At 39.2% G+C, this 22,797-nt stretch overlaps 2 protein-coding genes across 3 annotated transcripts in view; both read right to left on the bottom strand.

Moving 5' to 3' along the window:
- Nucleotides 1–996: 996 nt before the first annotated feature.
- Nucleotides 997–8,613, bottom strand: RSL24D1 (ribosomal L24 domain containing 1). Its single transcript, XM_082290382.1, has 6 exons — nt 8,492–8,613; nt 6,549–6,662; nt 4,920–4,992; nt 4,152–4,215; nt 3,624–3,709; nt 997–2,413 (listed from the first exon to the last, which is right to left on the bottom strand). The coding sequence occupies exons 1-6, from the start codon at nt 8,570–8,572 to the stop codon at nt 2,340–2,342; spliced, it is 492 nt and encodes a 163-aa protein (XP_082146508.1). The 5' UTR covers nt 8,573–8,613; the 3' UTR covers nt 997–2,339.
- A 3,342-nt stretch (nt 8,614–11,955) lies between these two features.
- RAB27A (RAB27A, member RAS oncogene family) overlaps nt 11,956–22,797 on the bottom strand; it is a 31,107-nt gene continuing 20,265 nt past the window's right edge. For both annotated transcript variants that reach the window (XM_082290497.1, XM_082290498.1), the window contains exons 3-7: nt 19,715–19,888; nt 18,070–18,155; nt 17,336–17,439; nt 16,509–16,632; nt 11,956–14,314 (exon numbers count right to left, since the gene is read on the bottom strand). In XM_082290497.1, coding sequence (XP_082146623.1) covers nt 14,116–14,314; nt 16,509–16,632; nt 17,336–17,439; nt 18,070–18,155; nt 19,715–19,867 — 666 coding nt within the window. In that variant the 5' untranslated portion in view covers nt 19,868–19,888 and the 3' untranslated portion in view covers nt 11,956–14,115. The remainder of the gene's footprint in view (nt 14,315–16,508; nt 16,633–17,335; nt 17,440–18,069; nt 18,156–19,714; nt 19,889–22,797) is intronic.

The following is a 22,797-nucleotide window of genomic DNA, read 5'->3' as shown; positions in this document are numbered from 1 at the left end:
ATATTATGTAATATAAATTATTTAATGTTAAACTCCTATGAAGTAAAATAATTTATATAAATACTAATTAACACTCAGCGGTGCTCCTCACCTTTCTCTGCATTGCGCTATTTCCTTCACTATTTTTGGAGAAAGTTAAAACTCCCCGCTCGCTGAACATCCTATCTTTAAAATTTAGTAAATTGTCTTAGGTTACAATGTAAAATGTAACCAAAGTGTGTATTCTATCACTATCTGTTAAAACCAGGTGGGGCAGTGTTCTTTATCTCTTCCATGACACATCCCTGGTAACTCCCTCCAGATAAATATTTTTTCGGTTAATGGGCTATCAAGCCTCACCGCATGACTCATAAAATTACATCATCCCATTGTGAGATGCTCCGCCCAGGGGAAGGAACCAAGCATTCCTACCTGGATATAATCTGAGGTTTGGACCACCACTCAACCCTTACCTACTGGATTCCCAGAGGACAAGAGCTACATAACCATCAGTGGACCTTCAGAGGAAGACCAGACCCTTCTACAGGATCACCGCTTCAACAGAACCGTATCTATCACTTCAGGAGGACTGCAGCCACCACTTAATTGGACTGCTACCACCACTCTGCCCAACAGGGTGTCAGGTCATATCCTGACCCTGTCAGTTTAAGCCAGTGTTTCTGTATTGTTGCCCTTATCTTAATTTTCCGATTAAATTTTAATTCTGATTTGGAATCTCTCACTGGTTTGCTTTCAAACTAGTACATAAGTTTTAAAAATTATACATAATAAGATTTTTAGGTGAAGTATCCCACTTCAAGAATTAAGGACATCAAATACTATAATAAAAAAGGCCATCCAAAAAAATCACATTTCCTGAGCTGAAGTGTAATTAGTACATTTATGTGAGGCTATACAAATCAACACGCTGTATCTCCCTCCACAAGCCCAAGCATCTTGGTGTACATATAGCACATATACACTGTATTTACACGGTACCATCTTAGTGATTTCACCCCATTGATATACGTTTTCTGGCCAACTTACCATATGCTTTTCAGATGGCATTTACATTACAGTTTATAGGGGAAATACTAATATTGGACACCTAAAATGCTTCTCAGCCATCATCTTAACAGCAAATTTTAAATGATAGCAAAATTTTAATGTCATTAAAATAAGGAATTACATTTTTATTACCAGAATTCTCACTAAAATACATCATTGTCTAAGTGTCTGAACTCATAAATCAAGAGAGAAAAAATTGAGTACAATGCCTGTTCATGTCACACACTCCCCAAAGACCCTTACATAAGTTTAAATATAATTCTTCTCGGAACTACACAATACACATGTAGATGGTAGGTATGAGGGTTTCCAGTGATTGCTATAGTACATATCCAAGTCCAGAAAAGAACCACAAATTATTGTTTTTGAGGGTAACTAGCATGACAAGAAAGCAAATACTATAAACGCCTTTGAAAGTTTTCTTTGATCACACTGTTGCAGACAGTTTTAAACTCCGACAGTTTAAAGCAGTATTTATATCAGTGCTGACACACTGAATAAATACCACCACAATATGCAAAATACTTGTGATTTAGCAGCATCTTTTCCATCAAAATAATCCTGGGGGTCAGATAAACAAAGTCTCAAGTGTGATTTATTGTCTCAATCTGCCTGATTAGGCATTAGATTTGAATTTTGCTGGGTAAGGATGATGGCAGGGCCAATTCCAGAGTAGGTGATATCACCATTATTATTTTCCAAACCTAGGTCCTGCATCAATGTTAGCTTTTCCAGGTGTTAACTGCAATGGAATTCTGGGGTAGCTGATTTAAAAAGGAAATAAAACAAACACTGTATTCTTCAAATTGAAAAATTTTCCCCAGGACAAGAATGAAAATAAGTCTGGACCACACCGGATTGATGAAAATTAATCCTCGTGCCCCATCTTGTAATCATTAAGATAGATTTTTATCTGCTTTCACCACTTTGAAAGAACAACAGATAAAGTAAGAAAAGCTCAGGGCCAGCATCTTTTATTATTTATTATTTCAATTACCGTGGAAAAGTTATCCGGAAGAAGTGTAACTTTCCAAGGAACACATTATCTTAAACAATAATGCTTCATTCTCCATCCTGCTGACAAGGTTTTCTCAAACTACAGAGTTTTAAGTACTGCCTAAACTAGTATCCAACCTATTACTTTTCATTAAAAATATAATTCAAATTGTAAATGACTGCTATTCATTAAAATGTACTTTTCTTCAACTGTAAGCACATTTCTGAATGATGTCAGGTGAGGCAGTAAGGAACTGTTAACCGCTGAAGAGATATAAATAGCAAATAAAAGCACTTTAAGAGTCTTCTTCCATAGGTATATCCTCTTGTAGCTTCTGCACCATTTTGTCCTCCAGCTGTTTTGGTGTACCTTCAAAAAAAAAAAAAAAAAATCAAATTCAACATGTTTCTCTAAACCCAAATAACTGTTTTTTCTTGAACAATGTATGTGTCTACTCCAGATGAAACAGCCTAAATACATTGCTTGAAGAGTTGTTATGAGCAAACCCATCAAGCTCAAAGGTATTCACTGTTAACCTCCATCACCTCCTAAAACCTGTTTTAGCAGAAAAACTGATGCTGTTTATATGCAAAATCTAAAATGCAGTCAAACCTGTGTTTTCACCTGCTATGACAAACTGATACAGCTGCCAATACCTGGCAGTCCTTGCAAAGGACTATAAAAATTCATTACTTACTACAGATCAATGGCCTTCTCGCATTAGTTTTTACATGAAGATTTAAGCCCTCCTGAATGCTGTGTTGGATAGCAAAAACATTAACTCTCAATAAGACGACCAAAAGAAAAACAAAGAGAAAGAAAAATCCAAGATCTAGATTTGATTTTGCTCTCTGCCCAGTCAGAATTGCAGAGTACCAAAAAGGCAGCTGGCGTTTGACCAACAGATGTACCACACACTACTGTGCATCATTCATTTAACACAAGCAAAGCCAAACACAGAAAGAAACACTTGAGTTTATTCTTTTGAATTCAGATCTTTTTTCTTTCCTCAAAAAAAGGGGGGACAGATTAAACCAAAGTTTATATATGTCCAGACAAAAATCTAAGAAAAACCACAGAACAGACTTTTAATTAATACCTAATAATGAAGGTAATTTTTATAAAACAAGAGCTAATGGAAACGTTTTTAACTTGTCTTCATTACTTCGTTAAGTGTATTTTTCAAAGTAAGTAGTTTATTTGAAATGTGACTTTTCTGAAAGAACAGTATTTTCATGTAAGTTCTGTTACACTCAGTGAAATACAAAAAAAGCTGCTCTCACAATTAACTGACAAATTCAAGCAGCAAAGTTAAACTCCTCTGTTTTTATATCATTCAGTGGTAGAGCCTGTTGAGTTCAACTAACCAGTTCAAAGGGAAGACTTAGATAAATGTACTGGTTAACAAACATGCAGCTCATGGAGCACCACATCTTTAGTGCAATTTAAAACACACAAAATAAGGATGAATGCAGGACTAGATAAATTAATTGTAAGACAAGTGTACAGGATTATTGATCTGTAGAATGAGTCATTCATCCTAAAACTGTGTAAGCAAACCAGTAAAGCAAATTCTTACCTGCATGGGGAGCACGAAGAAGGTGGATGTTCTGTTTGACTTCTTTGATGTCTTCTGCCTTCTGCAACTCTTTGCTCTTCTTTAATCTGGGAAAGGGGAAAACTAGATTTAATTACCTTCAAAGAGGAGATGCATGCTTTCATTTTAATGCATGGTATCTCTTGCTAAAGGTATGTATAGGCTGTAAATAACTATGATTATGAGGAAACAAAGATAAAAAGTATTTGAAAACCAATTCAAGAAAATACTGGATACAAAATCACAAGAAAATGCAGCACTGTACCAACTCCTATCAGAAATTTGTTTAAACTTAATACTCTGTACAACAAACAAGTATTACATTGCAGTTATTATAATTGAGTGTCCAAAAGCTACATTTCCTTGGACAGCCAGTAACGCAGAGTAGAGCCCACCAAAAGTATTTTACCCCATCCCTTGGATGACTGTGTATACACAATGAAAATAACTCTTTAAAATTTGATCATCCCATTTCTGAAAAGATTGTCTTAACAAAGAGATAATTCTCACCTGTTCATAATAAATCTGGCTTGGCGTTTTTGCTTTATTTCCTCCACTCTCTTCATTGCATCCACTGAAATAAAGCAGAAGTTGTTTTAAATGTGTTTAAATCCCTGCAGCAGAAAATCCATGCTATTTTTGCAAAGCAGTTCTACCAGTACTCCCATAATATGTAAATACCACAGGCAACTCTCACACTATATAGAGGAAGCTATTCTTTCTTCAAAGACCAGGAAGATAAGGGAATATTCTGTGTAGCAACTATGATTACTTGTATTTTACAACTTATTTATGCTTCCACTTTTGTGCCTACACATAATTTCTATTGTTAACCATCACTGCAAAAGACTACTTGAAAACAGATGGAAGTTACCACCTTCTCCTTTGTGGCAGTTCTCCCATTTTATAGCAATTGATTCTATGAAACAAACTGAAGTGGAATTAGCACAAACATAGAAACAACCACATCAGTGTAAAAGGCTTGCACTGGGAGCCTCTTCAAAAGCTGGAAAACCACTAAGGGGTTTTGAAGAGAGTAATTCAAAACAAAGGACTTCAGGTCCTCTTTTTCTAACCAGTTTCTGAAAAAAAACAATCAAATGAAACTCCACACCTGTTTACAACTCAAACCTCCTCTACACATTAAGAATTTGGACACGATTTCAGTAACTTCAAGCACAATCACTACAAGCTGTCAATACTCAACTGTCATCTTTTGAAAACACATTCATGGTAAGTAAAAAATCCATCTTTTGGTTTTTTCCTAAAATGACTCACCAGTCTTGTTCCACAACTCTCTCTGGTATTTCACAGGTTCATTCCTACGTTTTTCAAATTCAAATGAATTATCCTGTATCAAGAAAAAGTAAATATAGACTATATGCAGAAGCATATTTAGATCAATACATTCTTATTATAGCACTCAGTCATTTAACTTCATATTTTATGGGATTTTTTCCCCTCTTTTCAGAAGCTCTGTCCTTAGACTTGAACAATCATTAGAGATAAATATGAGAAGGAAACCGAGTGGAGTGTTTGACTTCAAAGTGTCAGGAGCCACAGGGATTTGTCTGAAAAGAACTATTTACCGCAACATGTCCCTCAGCTATTTTCTATTTAGCAAGACAAAAGGAACAGAGAAAACCCATGCAGAATAGGAAACACAGAGTAGATTAGACAAGTGGAAGGCAAAATTGAAAACCTGTAGAGTTGAAAGCATTTATTGCTGGACAACTAAGTTCTACTCAGCAGCTTCTAATTTTGAAATGCCTAAAAAAAAACCAACCCAACCACTATTTCATTTTAAGAATATTGAAACAGTACGATTTGAAATTGTGAAGTATTTCAATTGATGACTCTGGCATTTGGGACAGCTGCCATCCCCCAACTATGTCCCCTCATCCCCACGAGCTGAAGATGAAAAAACAGTTTCCTGACCTCTTTCATGCCAGGCACATTTAGCTTTATATCAGCTTTATCTGAGGACTTCTCCCTGCCCAGAGGCTGGTTTTTGTTGAGGTAAAGCAGAGTTACACAGCACTAAGTTCATGTATTGGCTTTATTCTTAAAATACATTACGTATCTCAAAATTGGAACATACTGTCACCTATTTAGACATGTATAAAGTAATTCTAAATTCACTTATTTTCAAAGAGGTAATTCAACATAGCCAGAAACAACTCAAAAGCAAGAAACACCATTACTGAAGATGCTAATTAACCACGGCTTTTCAGAGTCACCTCGAAAAATAAAACCACATTCTTTCCCTTGAAAGATCCACAGAAGGCACTGTGTCAAAACACTTACTAAATTTTTAATATTCTGTAAAAAAAATAGGTAATTAGGTCACAGTAATTCTTAAATTATTTAAGGACTGTCCCACAAAAAGTGAATGTTTAATATTTTCACCACTGAAACAATTTTGTTTTGAAATTGCATTTGAGGTCTCACGATGTTTTTCAAACATTCCTATCTATGCAAAGACTGCTCCTACAAATTGTAAGCTTTTAAAGAGACTTCACAGATAACTATTTCAGGGGTCTACATAGAGGTACTTGCTGAGGTACCTGGTAACTCCGATTATTTGTGCAGAAATATGACTGTATGTCCAGAGAGTAGAAGATTTATTGGTAGGAAAAAATGCCTTGGAGTTGGGAGCCACCACGTGTTACCAACAGACACCGGATACACCGGCTTCCATCCCGAAATGGGAAGATCCAGGTTTTAATCAAGCTGAATGAATAGCTCACTCACAAGAAACTCTCACATTCTCTTCCACAATCCCTCTTTTCTCGAGCTCATTTCATTAAATGACAATGCTTTAAGCCACCTTAGCCCAGCCTGTCTGCCATGGGAAGAGCCATTTTAGTGTGCTAATGTAAAGCAAGAGCCAGTTCAGCTTCTTACCACTGTCAGTTCTTTGCCAGCTGCTTTACGGAACGCTTTAGTCCATCTCATCTTTCTGGGATTTCGCTTCTTTTTGAAGTTTCTGTGGCATTTTGATTTGCAGAATCTAAATATCTTAAATAAGAAGGGGGTGATAATAAAGAAAAATCTTAAGTCAAATCACATTATTCATGCCCCACTGCAAGTGTGATATCAAACACTAAAGTTACTCTAGCAATACTGCCCACTAGAAATTATATTCATCTTTCAAATGCCAGTATTTTTATAGAAAATACAGCTATTAACAAAAATAATTTCAAGTACTAATATTATTTTGTCATTATAAAGTCATTTTCACAGCTGCCAGGGATAAGCATGAGTACTTACAATTAAGCTGATTGTAAATAAAATATACCTGAGTTTTGAGACTTATCATCCACAAAAATAACCATAAAAACAAACCTCTAGTATGAATAAACAATTTTCTATAGCTGCCAGCACTTTTTAGATACAGTACCATCCTGAGAACAACAAAAAATCCTCACACGTCTCATACTGAATGCAACACACACAAAAAACCATCTCTTTTCTGGGATGCAGCCTTAGGCCCCAAAGATTATCATGCAGGAGTCCTAAACACATTAGTTAAGTCCTGGACTGAATTTACTGAAAGCAGTTAAAGCATACGCCAAAAAGTTTTAATTGGTCTTTTTCTTTTTTTTCCCATTTTTCTACACATTCTACAGAATGCTAAACTCTTCACTTAAGAGTGGTCAGAATTACATGTTGTTCATGAGGTTTTGAATACCCTATTTTTCTACAGCCATACTCTCCTTCCCATCTAAGTCAATTCTAAAGAAAATTAATAGAAACTTTTAATTAAGGCAATCATCTTCGAATAACTTTTTTTTTTTTTTTACACTTTTCTACCACGTTTTTTCACCTCAATTTAGGCACACCTGCCATTGTATTTTGCCCTTTCATAGATTATCTGTTCACGACTAAGCTGCCACTGTGCTACCTTATCTAAAAACACATCCCTTGTGGCCTTTCGGAGCTCACAGACCCGTGTCAGTGCGCATCCACCCGCAGGCTCCCCGGAGCTGTGACTCATGCGAGCAGCACGGCCCGGCCGGGATCTGTTCTGACGTCTGGGCACGGGAAGGAAGCGATTTGCGCAAGCTGCGCTTCACCCTGGGGGCTCCAAGGGCCCCGCAGCACCAATGAGGAGCACGGCAGAGGCTGGAAAACTATACACAACATTTAGAATACAGACTTGTCAGCCCGGTGCAGAGCCCAGAGTGCCATGCTCCTGCTGTTCTGACAGCCTCAGCTGGGTGAGTCACATCAGATCCCGGAGTCACAGCTTTTCCCAGAGCCCCACGAGGGACATGCCGGCCCTCCGCGCCTGCCTGCGGTGTCTGCTCAGAGCCGGGCACCCACCTGCCGCCACCTGAAAATTAAACGATGAGGATTCTGTGTTCTGCGAGATGTATTATTTCTTACTAAAAGCTGAAAGCAAATAATTCAGCCCCCACTCTTGCCGACGGCCACAACTGCCAAATTACTGCGTCGCTCCAGGTCCTTATATTTAAATATCAGTAAGACATGAATTTCACAGATTCACAGAATAGTCAGAGTTGGAACGGACCCACAAGGATTACCGAGTCCAGCTCTTAAGTAAGTGGTCCGTGCAGGGATCGAACCCAAAATGTCGGTGTTCTCAGCACCGTGCTCTGATCAACTACACTCATTTCGGGCTCCCGTCCCCCACACCACGGACTGCAGCACGGCCCCGTGCCGACCGCCAGCGGCGCCCCCGGCCCGGGACAGAGGCTCCGGCTATGAGCGCTCCGCGTGGGGCGCGGCCGGTGACAGCGATCCCCGCCGCACAGGCCGGGCGGGCACAGGGAGCAGCCGTGAGCGCTGCGGGGAGAGCGGCGCCGGTGCCGGTCGGGCGGTACCTTGCAGTCGTTGCGCACAAACATGACGCCGTGTCCCGGGTAGATGGGCCCCGAGCAGAAGTAGCACTTCTCGATGCGCATGGCGGCGGCGGCGCGGGCGGAAGCGCGGCCCCGCTGACCGGAGGCGGCGGCGCGGGGCGGGCCCGGCTCCCGCAGCGCCACCGCGCCCCCTGCCGACCCCGCCGCGCACCGCGCCCGCCCCCCACCGGCCCCGCGCGGGCCCACACGGGCACAAGGCCCTGGTGTATGTTTGTAAAGGAAAAACTGTGTTCCAAGGGCGAGAAATTAGCGAATCGGTACTAACATATGGATAGACACAGTAACCCAAGGAAAAGAAAGGGAGTTAGACATAGATTGTTAAGTCTACAGTTGATTTGCTGTAAAATTCAGGCAACAGTTTTTGTGCTGTTTTCCTATCTGTAAAATCCAAAATCTAAGCAAAATTTGACGTCCTGTCTAAAACCAATGGCTCTGCACACCATACAGGTACCTATTACTCCTTCTGTTCCCTCTCCTAGAGTTACTTGTTTATAGTGAAAGGTCCTAAATCCTAGGCCCTGTACCTTCCTGAAGTGTTTGGAATTGGAGGTCTTCTCCGTCTTCAATTGTAGGATGCTGTCCCAGCTCTGAGTCTGAAATCTTCCTCACCACATAAGTCTTTACCACCACAATCCCTGCTTCTCCACTTAAAATAAATTAACTACCTGAGTATCTGGTGAAAAATCCATGTGCTGAATTGCATGTGCCTCTAAAGCAGTTTTTGCTTTCTGGTTTCTAGAACAACAAAAGAAATGCAGTCAGCTTGGTGCTGTATTAAGAAATACTGGAGGAAGAAACTAAAACTGCTTTAGCACAGTGGAGTCACCTAATCAGCACTAAGGCTGTCTCCAATCTTTCTGAAAACCAGACCTCAGTCACATCTACTGCAGGAGATCCAGGCTGGAGCACAGGACTGTACAGGATGTTAATAACTCTCACTGCAGGCCAGCCCCTGTGGCAGTGACAGAGGATGGCAGCCCAGGTGATAACAGGAAATACTAAACACACACACAAAATCCAATTTTATGAGGGAAGCTATGAAGACAAGTTTACAGCTAGAGGTAAAACCAAATAGTAAACAAGTTTGCTTAGGTCCACGGCTGTTCTCCTTTTTCAGTTTGATTACTTTGAGTTTCCTGCCTATGCAATTTACTTTCCCCATGGGCTGTATTTATTTCACTTTTCCTGGCAGCATCCTGTATTGTGGAGTCTTTGGTGGCTTCTACAATTTAAACACTTTGAATTACAGACTGCCACCAATATGTCCAACAGACAGGATGTAAATGCACAGTGATAATAAAAGCATTTACCATCACACTTTCACCCACATCTCCTTTTTTCACATCAAAGCACTAATCTCCTCTACAAGCCGTTATGTTGTAGATTTGAAGTGCTTGTTCCTGACTAAAAGGTAATATAGATTGAAGGTTGCTGGTGACAGAATCCAGATTAATTATTAAAAAAACAGTATGTACTCTAACTCCATTAATAGTTATTCACAGACAAAATTAGGTATCCAGATGAAGAACAGCCTCAGTGGAAGAGGAGATTTTGCAGCAAACCAAGTGGCTCATTTGTTTTGACACAGATTACTACAGCAAGAATTGTTTCACCAAACATCTCAACTCAATACCTTAAACTCATACACTTATACACGTCACAAAACAACACAGCAAAGCTCTGATCAGCAAGTATTTACGTATTTATACAAGTTTCCTAATAGAAGTAAAAGAACTGTCATACATAGTCATATGAAGGAATGAACTGTCAGGAAAATGCACTTGTAGGATCAGGTTCAGAAACATATGATCCCATTAGGTGGAAGACACTTCTGGAGGTCATCTAGAGTAAAGCACTGCTCAAAGCAGAACAAATTAATACCAGGCTCAGCGCCACATCCAAGTTTAGTTTTTAGTGTCTTCAAAGATGGAGATTTCATAACCTTACTCAGCTCCTGTTCCAATTTCTGACCACTTGTATGGTGACAATCTTTCCCTACTATTTAATCTTAATTTTCTAGAGAACTTTTTCTCTCTTGCCTCTTTCCTATCCCTATGCCCTCTGAGATAGGTCTGGCTCCACCTTCTGTGTATCCTCCCATGAGAGTTCAAGATAGCAGAAAGGTCTCCCTAAGCTTAAAGCTAAGCAAACTCTGTTCTGTCTCTTCCTACCCCTTGTGCTCCAGCCCTCTGATCCTGATGCCAGCTGCTGGACTCACTCCACTGTGTCAATGTCTTTCTTCTACTGAGGTGTCCAAAACAGGGCACAGAACTCTAGGCAGTCTTACAATTACTGAAGATAAGGAAAGACCAACTTTCCCAATCTGCTGCCTTCATTTTACCAGTGCAGCCCTGGATACAGCTGGCCTTCTCTGCCACAGCAGCACTTTTGGCTTCTGGTCAGCCTGCTTTGGAACAGGATGCTCATCCCCTTTTCTGAAAAATATTTTTTCAGCTAGCGCTACTACATAGGGTTATTGCAGCCCAGATGTAATACCCAGTGACACTTGACACTTGCCCTTTTTAAACTTAATGAGGTTTAGTTCAGCTCATTTTCTTGCCTGTCAAGGAACCTCTGAATAGCAGCAATGTCCTCCAGCACATTATAACCTACCTGGTAATAGACACTACTCTTGATGGAAGCAGTTAGTCTGAAAAATCAGGCTACTTACCTTTGTAGAAGCAATAAAGTTGACAAAATGTATAGTTTGATTCCCTTTGCTCTGAACATGTGACATGTTCAGATGAGCAGCGTCCTGAATGTCTTAGGAACACAGAACTGATGCCTCCATCAGTTTGGGCTTGGGCTCCTCCTGGCATCACCCAGGATTCACCAGGCCCCATCTGACTGGTTTGGTCAGTGCAAGAGAGGGTCACCAAGAAGTATCTCAGCCACAGCACAGATCTCGGACACGTTTGAACAAAGAAACCTCACAACAAAAAGTTTGGGACAGTGCAGGGCACAGACTGACATGGAACTGAGACAACAGGAATTGTTACAGTTCAGTTCAACAGTGCTGGCAAAGTTCATATCAGGAATGTTTAACTATTTTATATTATAATAAGAAATCCTGGGACAATCCATCTTAATGGAAATCCTTTCCAAAACTCTGTTCAATTACAGATCAGTGTCTCCATCTGACATTGAATGGAAACAACTTTTCTTGAAATAACAGTTTCTCGTCACATAAGAATTCTTGTTTCTTTGTTTTTTAAAACCAGTACTAGTCTAATAAGAACAGTGTAGTTTACTGTCAAGAACCATTAACTGTGATTTCTCATGAGAGTTTAAAAGGGAACAAAAGTTTTGACACACAATAATTAAAACAGATAAATCCCTATGGCACATTTCAAAGGCTGACATCAAAGCAATTTTATGCAGATCCTCTTTGTAAATAGTTACAAATAATAGGCATGACAAATGTGGCAGTTTCAGTATTTTAATATTTAATATCCAATTTAAACATAAGTATTCAAAAGGAACTATTTTTACACTATTTCAGTAGTGACTTAGCTCAACAGCTGGTTGCAATAGTCCTTAAAGTTTTCAGGAACTGAATGGAGCTATCAGCATGAAAACTCCCATTTTAAGTTAATGCATGACAAAGTTCCACTGCAACCCTCTGAAAAGCAAAGGGTTACATTAAAAAAAAATTCAGACACTGAAGTACATTGAAATGTATTGTGTCTTACAGTACAGCTTCTTACTCTACTGGTCAGAGATGTGATGGTAACTTCAAAAGGCACTCTGAATTAAACTACAGTAAGTCCGGTCTACAAGCATTTTAGAAGTGGAGTAGAAAAAACCAACACCCCATACTCATATAAATTGCTTTTATTTCTGTCCTAGCCCCAGAGCAGTCAAATTATATTGCACTTTAAAAATATTCTGTGTAGGCTGTGATAAAAATCTAATATTTACACATGGTGTTTGTTAAAGAACAATGCATTACTGTGGTAAAATATTTTAAGAACCAAATTTTAACACTTATTCTTGGATTAATTAATATAACCAGAAGCTACATCAATATTTTTGTTCTTAGATTCTATTCTAGAAACATTTTTGGTCCTTCCTTCAAAAAATTTGTTATGCTGCAATTCATGTTCATAATTGGTATCAATACTTGCCTGAAATTGCAGTAGTTAGAATATTTAAATAAATAAATACATAATTTCTAAAGAAGCAATAGCTTTGGCGTTCTGTAAACAAGCTGCTGTGGAAGGTCTGTAACAAGACTCAATTTGGCATTTTATGACTTTAATTGGCAATACCTTACATTATACAACCTCTGCCAGGGTAGAAAACAATTTGGTAGGCACATCTTATAAATCAGTCTGGGCAAAACCCCCAAAAATACTGATTGTTTCCTAGGTCATATGAATAAATAAAAATAGTTAGACTAGCATGATCCACTGAAACCAAAAATTACATTTATGTGATTCTTTGGGGGGGGAGAGGGGGGAAGAAAAGTAACTCTATACTTTTTAAAATACAGTCTAAAGGAAATGAGCAAGCCATAAATGACTATATGATAACCAAGATGTACAGGACACAAAGGTTGGCAAAACAAAATGAGCATTATAAATTCATAGAAATACTGATTGCAGGACTAGTATCTTAGCTGCATCTCACCAGAAGACAACAATCATTCATTTCTCAATCCAAATTTGAAGAAATAGTCTCAATCTGTGTTTGGTAGAACAAATTCAGTGCAAAGCACCAACTCTGATGAAATTTTGCTGACATCTAGGTTGCCCTACATTCCTGTTAAAACATGAGTAGCAATATAAAAGAAACATAACAGATGCACAGTTATGCCATTTACATATAAATTTATGTATACGCATGTTCTAGAAATTCAAATGTCAGGAGGTCTCATCAGCTGCGTTGGATATATTTGATATAGTACAGTTGTAGTTTACATGTTCAATTACATGACATGCCCCAAGTGCTCTGTGTGCACACCCCTGTGCTTCTCTGGAGCTTCTTATTCTGTACTGAATAGCTTCCCTTTGGTTTTCATCACTGAAAGCTGATGGTTTAGGAGAGTAAGGAAAAGCTACCCACAGGCTTTTGTAGAAAACACAGGATGTGCTCTTTAAGATTGTTGTTAATTGGTGAAATGATTAAATATTTCTGTTTAAAACCAAGAACCAAGTTGGTAATCTTGCTGTTAGGAGACACCAAGAGCTGTCACAATATCTAATCTAAATGCCTACTCTGTGTAGTTAACGGAGACTTCCAAGTGCAACTGAAAACCCTTCAATTCAGAAGCCTACCCTTTCTGGCTGCCCACAGAGATATGTTTCTGAATTTGGTAATGAAAATTCCTTTCCTCTCCTTTCTTCCCAATGAGAGAATTAGAGGAACATCCAGTGCTAAACCAAATTAAACTTCTGTCCCACCACTAATAAACTGCATACCTTGCAAGCGAAGGTCAATGTTGTTTGAGAGAAGCAAATAAAAATTAGTATCAAGAATTAATATAGCTCATTAAATAACTACACAAAGTGATTTGTCCCGAAGTTAAACAGGTAAGCTGCGACTGTACTGTATCATACACATTAAACTTAATTGTAACTGGGCTAACAGCCACATCTGCCTTTTTCTTGCTCCTCATTCAGTTGTTCTGTAGAGCTGTGCCCATTGGAGCGCACCACCCCTTCAGGGATCCAGGATTTATCCACACATCGTTCCATGCGCTTCATAATGAGGTCAAGCAGAGTTTCAATGGCTTTGCTTACATTACTCCCATTTGCTGCACTGGTTTCAAAATACGGTATTCTGCAGAAGACGAAAAATATAAACTTACATCACACAGTTGTCACTCACGGGAGAAAAAAAACAATGCAGGATTACTGCCACATACTTAGAAATCACACTAAGACTGTCACTGCTACTCCAGAGAAGAGAGACACTGAGTGCTCAGTGGTCTGAAATGCAAAAGAAATTAATGAAGAGGCTGACTGAAGGTAGGGCAGAAGGGCAAGTGTTAAAGGAGTCCACAATTTACAGAGGCACTTGTCAGTATGAGTTCCCAATGTTGTGCTCCTGAGCTTTGTTTTTTTAAACTCCGTTCCATGCAAGAGATGCAGTTAGTCCAGAGCTGATGTGAATAGAAATCAATAAGGAGAACACTTGTGCACAGAAGGACAAAGTAATTGCAAGAGAAGGAATGCTGCATTTCTCTGCAAGCAAGGCAGTAAAGACTCACAGTGTGGTACTCTTATCACTACAGAAGGTGACTTTCTTCTATTGACACCACAACTCTAAACTTTCTTACATAAAAAAAGAAATCTCAGTGCTCAGATCACTTTTTCTTTGTCAAAAGTTTCTGGCACCTTGGTTGCTAAAGTACATTGCTTGTTTTCTTTATTGTTGTGGATCAGGATGTTCCACTGTGGGTCCACAGGCTGTGGCAGTCTTGGTTTTGTGCTCCCCACAGCATGATGCTACAGCTGCATTTGTGTTACTGCCCAGGAAACTGATACTGTCACTTCAGAATTTTAAGTATTTCTTACTTAACTTGCAAGACCTAATGAGTGGCCAAAAGTATCTTACTGTCTCTGTGCAGGTCTCTTGCAATCTGTTTCAAATACACCACATATCAGTACGAGTCCCTTCCACAGAAGGGGATGTTCACTACCTCACACTTTTATTAACAGAAGACTGTTCACTGCTGCAGGATTTATCTTGCCTCCCCTCAGGAGAAAGTGACTCCTAGCAGCTATCCTGTCTCACCTCTACAGGGCAGAGAACTTTGTAACTGCCTACAGATAGGATGCGATCCACGGCCTTGACTTGTAGCTCACTATTCCTAAATTAAGCTGCATTTTCAGACACAAACATAAATACTTCATAAATTATTTTCAGAAAGAGATTTTCTCAAAGAGATTTAAGATATGGTCACATGCCACCCGCTGCTGTTTAAAACTTATTGCTCCTTCACAAGCAGCTGGTTAAAGTACCAAATGCACTTGCTGTTGTCTGTGTGACATGGACTTCAAACAAGCATTTTCACAAGAGATGGAAAAAGTGAGAAGGTATTACTGCACTAAACCCATTTCTCTCTCATAGACAGATTTTTTCTGATTTGCCTCCAATGATTTTTCAAGGTCAAGGCAAGCTAATTTGTGCCTAGCAAACGTCATGACACAGCAGAAGACCTGCAGAACAAGGCAGTTTCACTGAGGAGCCAGTGTTCACACTATGCCTGTCTTGTGGGATTTACTTTGGAGTAGCTCTACTCTATCCCTCTAGACTGAAGGTGGATTACTGGTTGGAGCACGTCATTTAACTTTTTAAGTTTTCAGTTGAGAAGGAATCCAGTTCATGAGCTAGAAAATTGTTCCACTACATGAATTAAAACACCACAAATGCACCAGATGATTTCCTTCAGAAGTGCCTTTCTGATTCTCAGTGAAATGCAAATGTAATTCAAAGATGAGCACCATGAAAGAGTTAAGGGAGTATAAAAGTACAAATTAATATCTGACTGGAACAAAGATTTCACATACTTCTTTCAGAGACACATGACCTGTGCTTAACCAGGAAGGGGAAGGGCAAGGCTGCCCTGTCTTCCTACTGGTCTGGCTCAGTTTTCAGACTTGCTGGGAGCCTGTGAGAGTGCAGATGCCTCAGCACAGGTTAAGAGCAAAGAAGTGACCCCATTATTCACCTGCCTCTCTAGCTAAATTCTCTCTCTTTTCCAGAATGTTTGTGAAAATTTACTCTGTTTACTGCCAAGCAAAGAAGACTAGCCAATCTCCAGTGCCAGGATTATTGCAATACTAAGTATTTACTTTTAAGCAGCGCAGAAAATATTAATCTCAGACAGAAAAAAAGATACCATACCAGCCAGTTAAGCATTCTAAAATGCTTATTCTCACAATAACCTTTCAGTATACAGAAAAAAAGCATTACAGAAGATCTCCCATTCTGCTCTAAACACAGCAATAATCGGAAGAAAGTTACTTACCCATATTTTTCTGCAAGTTCCTTAGCCTCCTCTTCCTTCACCATCCTTTGGTCTTCCAGGTCACTCTTGTTTCCACATAACACAATGTCTGGGTTTTCACAATATGCATGCATTTGTAGCTGACCTGGCAGCACCAACATAAATAGGGGTCACAACTTACTGCCACACATACAGCTCCCTAGGAACACTACCACAAACCAAGCATGTTCCCTCTTAGCTCACAGGACTTCTGCAGTTGCACTGAGGGGCCAGAGAACAGGTGGGTTTCCACTGTCACACACCCAGTGAAAAACCCAGAGAAACAGAAGCCTAACACAGTTAGCACGGAAACTCATGTATTTGCAGCTTAAGGAGTTACACTCACTAAGCATCTACAGTGAGCTGCCAGGAAAGGATCTGCTCCCCTCTCCAGATGGATGATGCAGTTTGGGAACACCTTTGCTGAGATATACCAGCCAAGTAACATTTGCCTTCCATTAATTTTTGCTGACAAAGCTTCAGGTGAGTCAAAATACTTTTGCATAGGCTCCCCACACACTTAAATTACTGAACAGCACCAGAGCCAGGGATAGGATATTGTCTCAGCTTGCTTTTATATAGGTTAAGATTCAAGTTCAGTAGGCAAAGCTGAATTTCAGGTGAGCCCTAGAAGCCATCACTAGCAGCTATTACAATTATGAATACAAAACTTACATTTTTTTTACTGAGAAAGCCATAAACCCCAGTATTTTAAGTTCTATTTCTCAGTGAGACTCCATATTTAGAAACATAACCCCCACTCCCCATTCCACCCACGTAAAGAAAGGAAGGAAAAAAAAAAGCCATACTTATCCAGTTCCTGACATTCAGAAAGCTTTGCTCATTTGTCAGATCAAAGAGTAGAAGAAACCCCATGGCATCTCTGAAGAAAGCAGTTGTCAAGCTACGAAACCTAGACCAGCAAACTGAAATTAATTTGCTCATCTGACAAGTTACTTTGAAAACATAATTGCATACAGTCACAGAAGAACTGAGGTAACTTAAGACTGAATTAACCAGAAGGAAATATTCATAGTTGTTTTGCTGAGGCAGGGACTGTGTAAGAAAAATTGCTAACATTACTGTGGCCTAATCAAGGCCTAAGGAGTCAAGGAGACTTCAGTGTGAGAGCTTTAAACAGTCTTCTACTATAAAGCACGCCTTGATCAAGATTCAGAAATTAAAACAATAATGAAATTCTAACTTAGAACAAAAATGTATCCCCTATACACATCAGTCCTTGAATTTAAAACTAAGAACCACAAGAATGCTAGTCTTTTGAGAGGCCAATAGAAAAGAATCCTTTGAGATGCTTTTACGTCTGACTTTCCCAAGGCCTCAACATATCTACAGAAACTTAAGGAGAATCTTAAAAAGAAAAGCTTTAAAAGTATCTATATGTGTTGCCTATGAAAAAAAAAAGACTAAAAAGCAAGAATTACAGTTTTTGTGTTCTACAGTTGTAAATTAGAGTTTAATGGGTATTCATATGAAACTTTCCATCACTGTTTAAGTAAGTTCATGTTGCCATCTTGAGTCATACCTTTCCTGCCCTGCAGTGTCCCAGAGCTGAAGATGGATCCTCTGTCCTCTGCCACCAACACCATCTGGCCCATTGGGTCTATACACCTGTAAAAGGTAAATTTGCAAGACTGTTACCAGTCCAGCTGCTACACAACACAGAATAACTGACATTTAAAGTCATTAAATGCACCAAAAGTAGCACTGCTGATACACAGATCCCAGTTACAACTTAATCCTCTGCTTTGTAAGACAAAAGTAGTATGAGATGCATTTTAATATTGCATCCAATTAAATATTTAAAAATAAGGGTAAGAGTGAAACTGCAAAACCAGTACCCAACAGACTATGGACTCCAGACAGATATTAGAGCCATGAGACAAGATTAATTTTAGTATTTTGATTTTCTGGGTTTCTTACTACCTTACATCATATTCAAAATTAAATATGAGAAAGCAACAAAGCAATCTGGCAATGTATTTGTAGTACTAGCAGAACCTCATTTGCAAACAGAATATACTCAGAGATAATGACTCCTCTACTTAGCTGCCAAAATACTGCTGAAAAATTGCTGAGGGTAGATCTTATCAGATAACAGCTTATAGAGCAGAAATTGGATGATAAAAATAAAAGCTGAAGAGCTTGCTCAGCATGAAAATATAAATAAGGGCATCTATTAGTCTTGGAAGGATCAGATAAAAATAGATTAATTTCTTCGTGTTAGGTCATCTTCTTTACCTTCAAGTGTCATTGTACCTAAGATTACAAGAGTTACAAACAGATCTTTAGAGATCCACAAATTCAGCAAGTTTATGTATTGTAAGATTCAGGCTCTGAAACCTAAACTTTATTCTGAGTTATCAACTATGTTGATCAAGTAAACCACCATGTTTACAATCCCACAAAAGGAACAATGACTTATTCAAGAGACCAGTTTGGCATTTAACTAAGATATCTAGTCCTTGAACTATTGTGGTGCATATCATGCACCAAAAACCAGTCTGCAAAATGCCCATTACACCACCCAGATTTCTGGACACAAGAAATCTCCAGGCTACAACGAAAGACATTTAATACTTGCACACAGCAATAAAAAGCTTGTACCAACTCCATTTCTCAGAGCAGTAAGGACCAGCACCCAATTGGTTATCATACTCTAGTGCTCAGCTTCATATCAGAAGTACATTTGCTTAATTTAGTAACAATTCAGGGGTTGAGAAAAAGCAACCTTATATTTCATAATTCTTCTCTGCTAGTGGTGACTGCTTAGGAAGCCAGACCAGCTGCATGTACCATTTCATCCACATGTTTTAAAAAACTGCATCTTTGTTTAGTTACCATTTCAGTTCATACCCAGCAAAAACATTTTGCTACAGTTCAGTCCTTCCTTGTGAAAGGAGTTCAACAATAAAAGTGCCACTCCAGGTACTGTATGCACAACTCATGGAGTAGACACACTCATCAACACCTGCTGAGCAGAAAGAAGTGGTTTCTTAGAATCAGCTCTTTAACTTTTGGGGAAATGGGTCTGTAGGCAGCAATGACAAAAACAGCCATGTCAAACGAGGCCTTTCCCATCACAAAATTAAGCCCACAGTAACACTGACTGCTGGCCTACACATAGACAGACACCATTTTCAAGCAGCACACTCTTTATACAAACTCACCACTCTCTTTTCCCGAAAGTCAATGCCCACCGTAGTGATGAATTTGGAATTAAATTTGCCATCTGTATACTGGTAAAGAAGGCTGGTCTTTCCTACCCCAGAATCACCGAGTGCTAGGAATTTTATGAGGTAATCGTAGTCCCCATCAGACATAGTGAGAATTCAGGAGGCACCCTGAAAAGCAAAGCAAAGAGGAATAGTCAGTCAAGAGGTCTGCCAGGACTACTTCTGACAAATGTTTAAAATACAAATCACTACCTGAACTACATAGCTGTGAGTGGTGGGGCCAGTTCTGTGCTCCTTTACACCGACTTCACGTTAAACTCTCAATTACACAAATTACCAATAGCAAATTCAGCTGTGACTGGAAAAGGGCATCTTTAGTTTTATTACATTCCTCTTACTGGAAAGGGAAGGTAACACGATTTTAACTTTGTCAGGCAAGACTGAAAATCAAGGTCAAAGTATTCAAGATATCTGGAACATGAACTGCAGAACGGTTTTTAATCCATATGGAAGCTTGCAAAAGCTACATAATTGTACTAGCAATGCAATACTGGCCACACATTCATTATGGCATTAGTAACATATGAAAAAAACTGGGTTTTTTTCCAGACTGTCCACTATATTTAAACAAAAATTACAATAATTTTCTATTAATAGCTATTTTTCAGTCTTGAAAAAGCTTTTTCTTGGCGTTGGGTTTTTTGTTTTGAGGAACAATTTTCAGTTTTTAAAGTTTTTATTGTAATGCTTGTTCACCGTCTAAACTAAATCTTGATCCTGAATTGACATTAAACACACACACACATTTTTTCCATGGCTTATAGACATTTAAGAAATTTCCCTCTATTTTTAAAAACATAATCATATTCTCTATAGTCTGATCTAAGTGCAGGAACAGCTAAAATGTGTAACAAAAATCACTGGCAAATTTCACATGTACTAGAAAAGCTGATGTTAATGCACCAGCACTTTCCCATTGAGTAGCTACTGAGCCTCTCCTCCCCCAAAACAAACAGTAGAGAGCTGCCTTGTGCTGTGTTCAAAGACATGAACATGAAAAGATAAGCCTAAAATAACCACTCTAAAAGCAACAGAAAACTGGCATAAAATTGCCTCTTCTGAAGGACAGAAACAGATGCCAAAATCACAAAAAAAAAAAAATCAGATGATGAAATAAAATTTTAAAAGAGTAAAATTTGCTGTTTCAACTGTAAGTATTTTTGGAACTACTTGTAACTTGAACTAGATAAAGTTATTAATTTCAAGTCAAACACTTCAGTAATTTGCATCAATGGCAAAACACCAATTCATTTCTTGAATATCAACTCACAACTTGAGGTCTGGAACAAACTGTATTTCCAGTGTGTGGGCATCAATTGCCACCATTCAGCTAAAACCGTAACTATCTTTAAAGCTTCACCTTTGTCCTGCTCTTGGTTACAAGTCAGAATTGTGACTAGTTGATGTGGCCATAAGTGGCTTACTAAAAAGCAGACACTGGTCAGATTTACCCCAGGTATTCTCCAGCTGAAGAGTCAGTGGAAAGCAGCTGACACTTTTTTTTCCTTTTTGAAAAGTGTTGAAATCTCCCTTTCCCAGCCAAGGCATATTTCACATTATGCCATCAATGCCAGTAAAAGCTCACAGGAAAGGGGGTTTAGGTGACAGAGTTCACACTCACTACTACACCACAGCCAGCTAATTTACTTCCTACTGTTGTGTTCTAACCAAAGTTTTGCAGGAGAGTAGAAGACTGAAAGGGAGAACCCTGCAGCAAGAGTTATCAGTGAGCTTATTACAGAATTGCACGACAACTGCAGGACTGCATCCACCACGCAGTTCTGAAGGAGCAGCATATTCAACAGGAAGCCCAAACATTGACATAAGAACATTTTCAGAAGAAACTAAGAACCCTGATCCGTTAGACACATTCACATGTATCAGCAAAAAGAATTTGGGGGGGGGGAGGGCGAGGGTGTTTCATTTTTTAAATCCTCTCCCCCTTTGGGGAAGGAGAAAAAAGTAAAACCAGATCACAAAGTCTTTCCATTGAAATGTACCAGAAGAAAGGGAAAAATATTTTAAAAAACAGAGCTGGATTTTTCTAAAGACTGCATTTGATTTAGACTTCCATCTCATACATGGTGTTTCCTTTGCCCTCAGATGCTCCCCAGGGGCAAGGAGCTGTGTAAGCTCATCCTCTACTCAAGCACATGTTCTTTCAGTCCCAATATCCCAAAATTAATTGTTGCTTTAAAAGACTTGGATGTAAATCTTAGGGCCAGTATATTACACAAAGACAAGCTTGCTTCAACCTTTTACTATGCTGTCCCACCCGCACAGAGGTATTTGACTCGTCAGTTTTCTGTTGGATCGCTATAGTTGTATGGAACATACTTTTAATAACAAGTACAAATGATGGCACACCTGATCACTGCTGATTTATCATGCACCCTGAGCAAGACCACACAGAGGAAGGAAGGGCATTGCAGCTCTTCCATGGAGCTGTAGGGAACTGTAACAGTTCAGCTGCACCTTCCACTAGGGAGGGCTGCATGAAAGCTCTGGCCAAAACAGAAAGGTCAAGATTAGGCCTCGGGGAAGTAAAACCTAAGGGTATTCCTAGTGTCATGTCTGATTTGTAGAGTGTCTGTCGGGACAAAAATGCCACATCATTTGGCCCACTGAAACCTCAATTCTCCCTGTGGCTGGTAAGAAATACAATTTCCAAAGGACTGATAGAGGACGAGGAACCCTTCACAGGAAGGGCTTCTAAAAATGCCTTCCAAAGGATTTACTAGAGAAGGAAATTTTCTCCTTCGGTTTTGAAATGCACACACCTCTCACTGCACCCCATAATGTCAATCTATTATTCAAATATCTCGAGGGAGTGGTTCTTGTGAAACCCTGCCCAGTTAACCTATCCTTGGAGACACATAAAGAGCTATTTTCATAGCAGTTTCAAGCTTTGTCCTCCTCCCTGTACAAATATTTAAAAAGTGATCTCCACCCTCCACTTCTGAGATCTGCAGTCCTAGTGTCCAGACACATCCAGCTTCACATAACAGAAAAAAAAT

The sequence above is a fragment of the Coloeus monedula genome (genome assembly GCF_965178545.1).
Source record: "Coloeus monedula genome assembly, chromosome: 14".
NCBI lineage: Eukaryota > Metazoa > Chordata > Aves > Passeriformes > Corvidae > Coloeus > Coloeus monedula.
This window is presented reverse-complemented; position numbering and strand designations above follow the sequence as displayed.

Excerpts from the sequence above, each read along its gene's own strand:
- RSL24D1 (XM_082290382.1), bottom strand. The coding sequence starts at position 8,572 with ATGCGCATCGAGAAGTGCTACTTCTGCTCGGGGCCCATCTACCCGGGA. Across the intron at positions 6,663-8,491 it reads TTGTGCGCAACGACTGCAAG|ATATTTAGATTCTGCAAATC; the intron begins GTACCGCCCGAC and ends TTCTTATTTAAG. Across the intron at positions 3,710-4,151 it reads GCCAGATTTATTATGAACAG|ATTAAAGAAGAGCAAAGAGT; the intron begins GTGAGAATTATC and ends CCCCTTTCCCAG.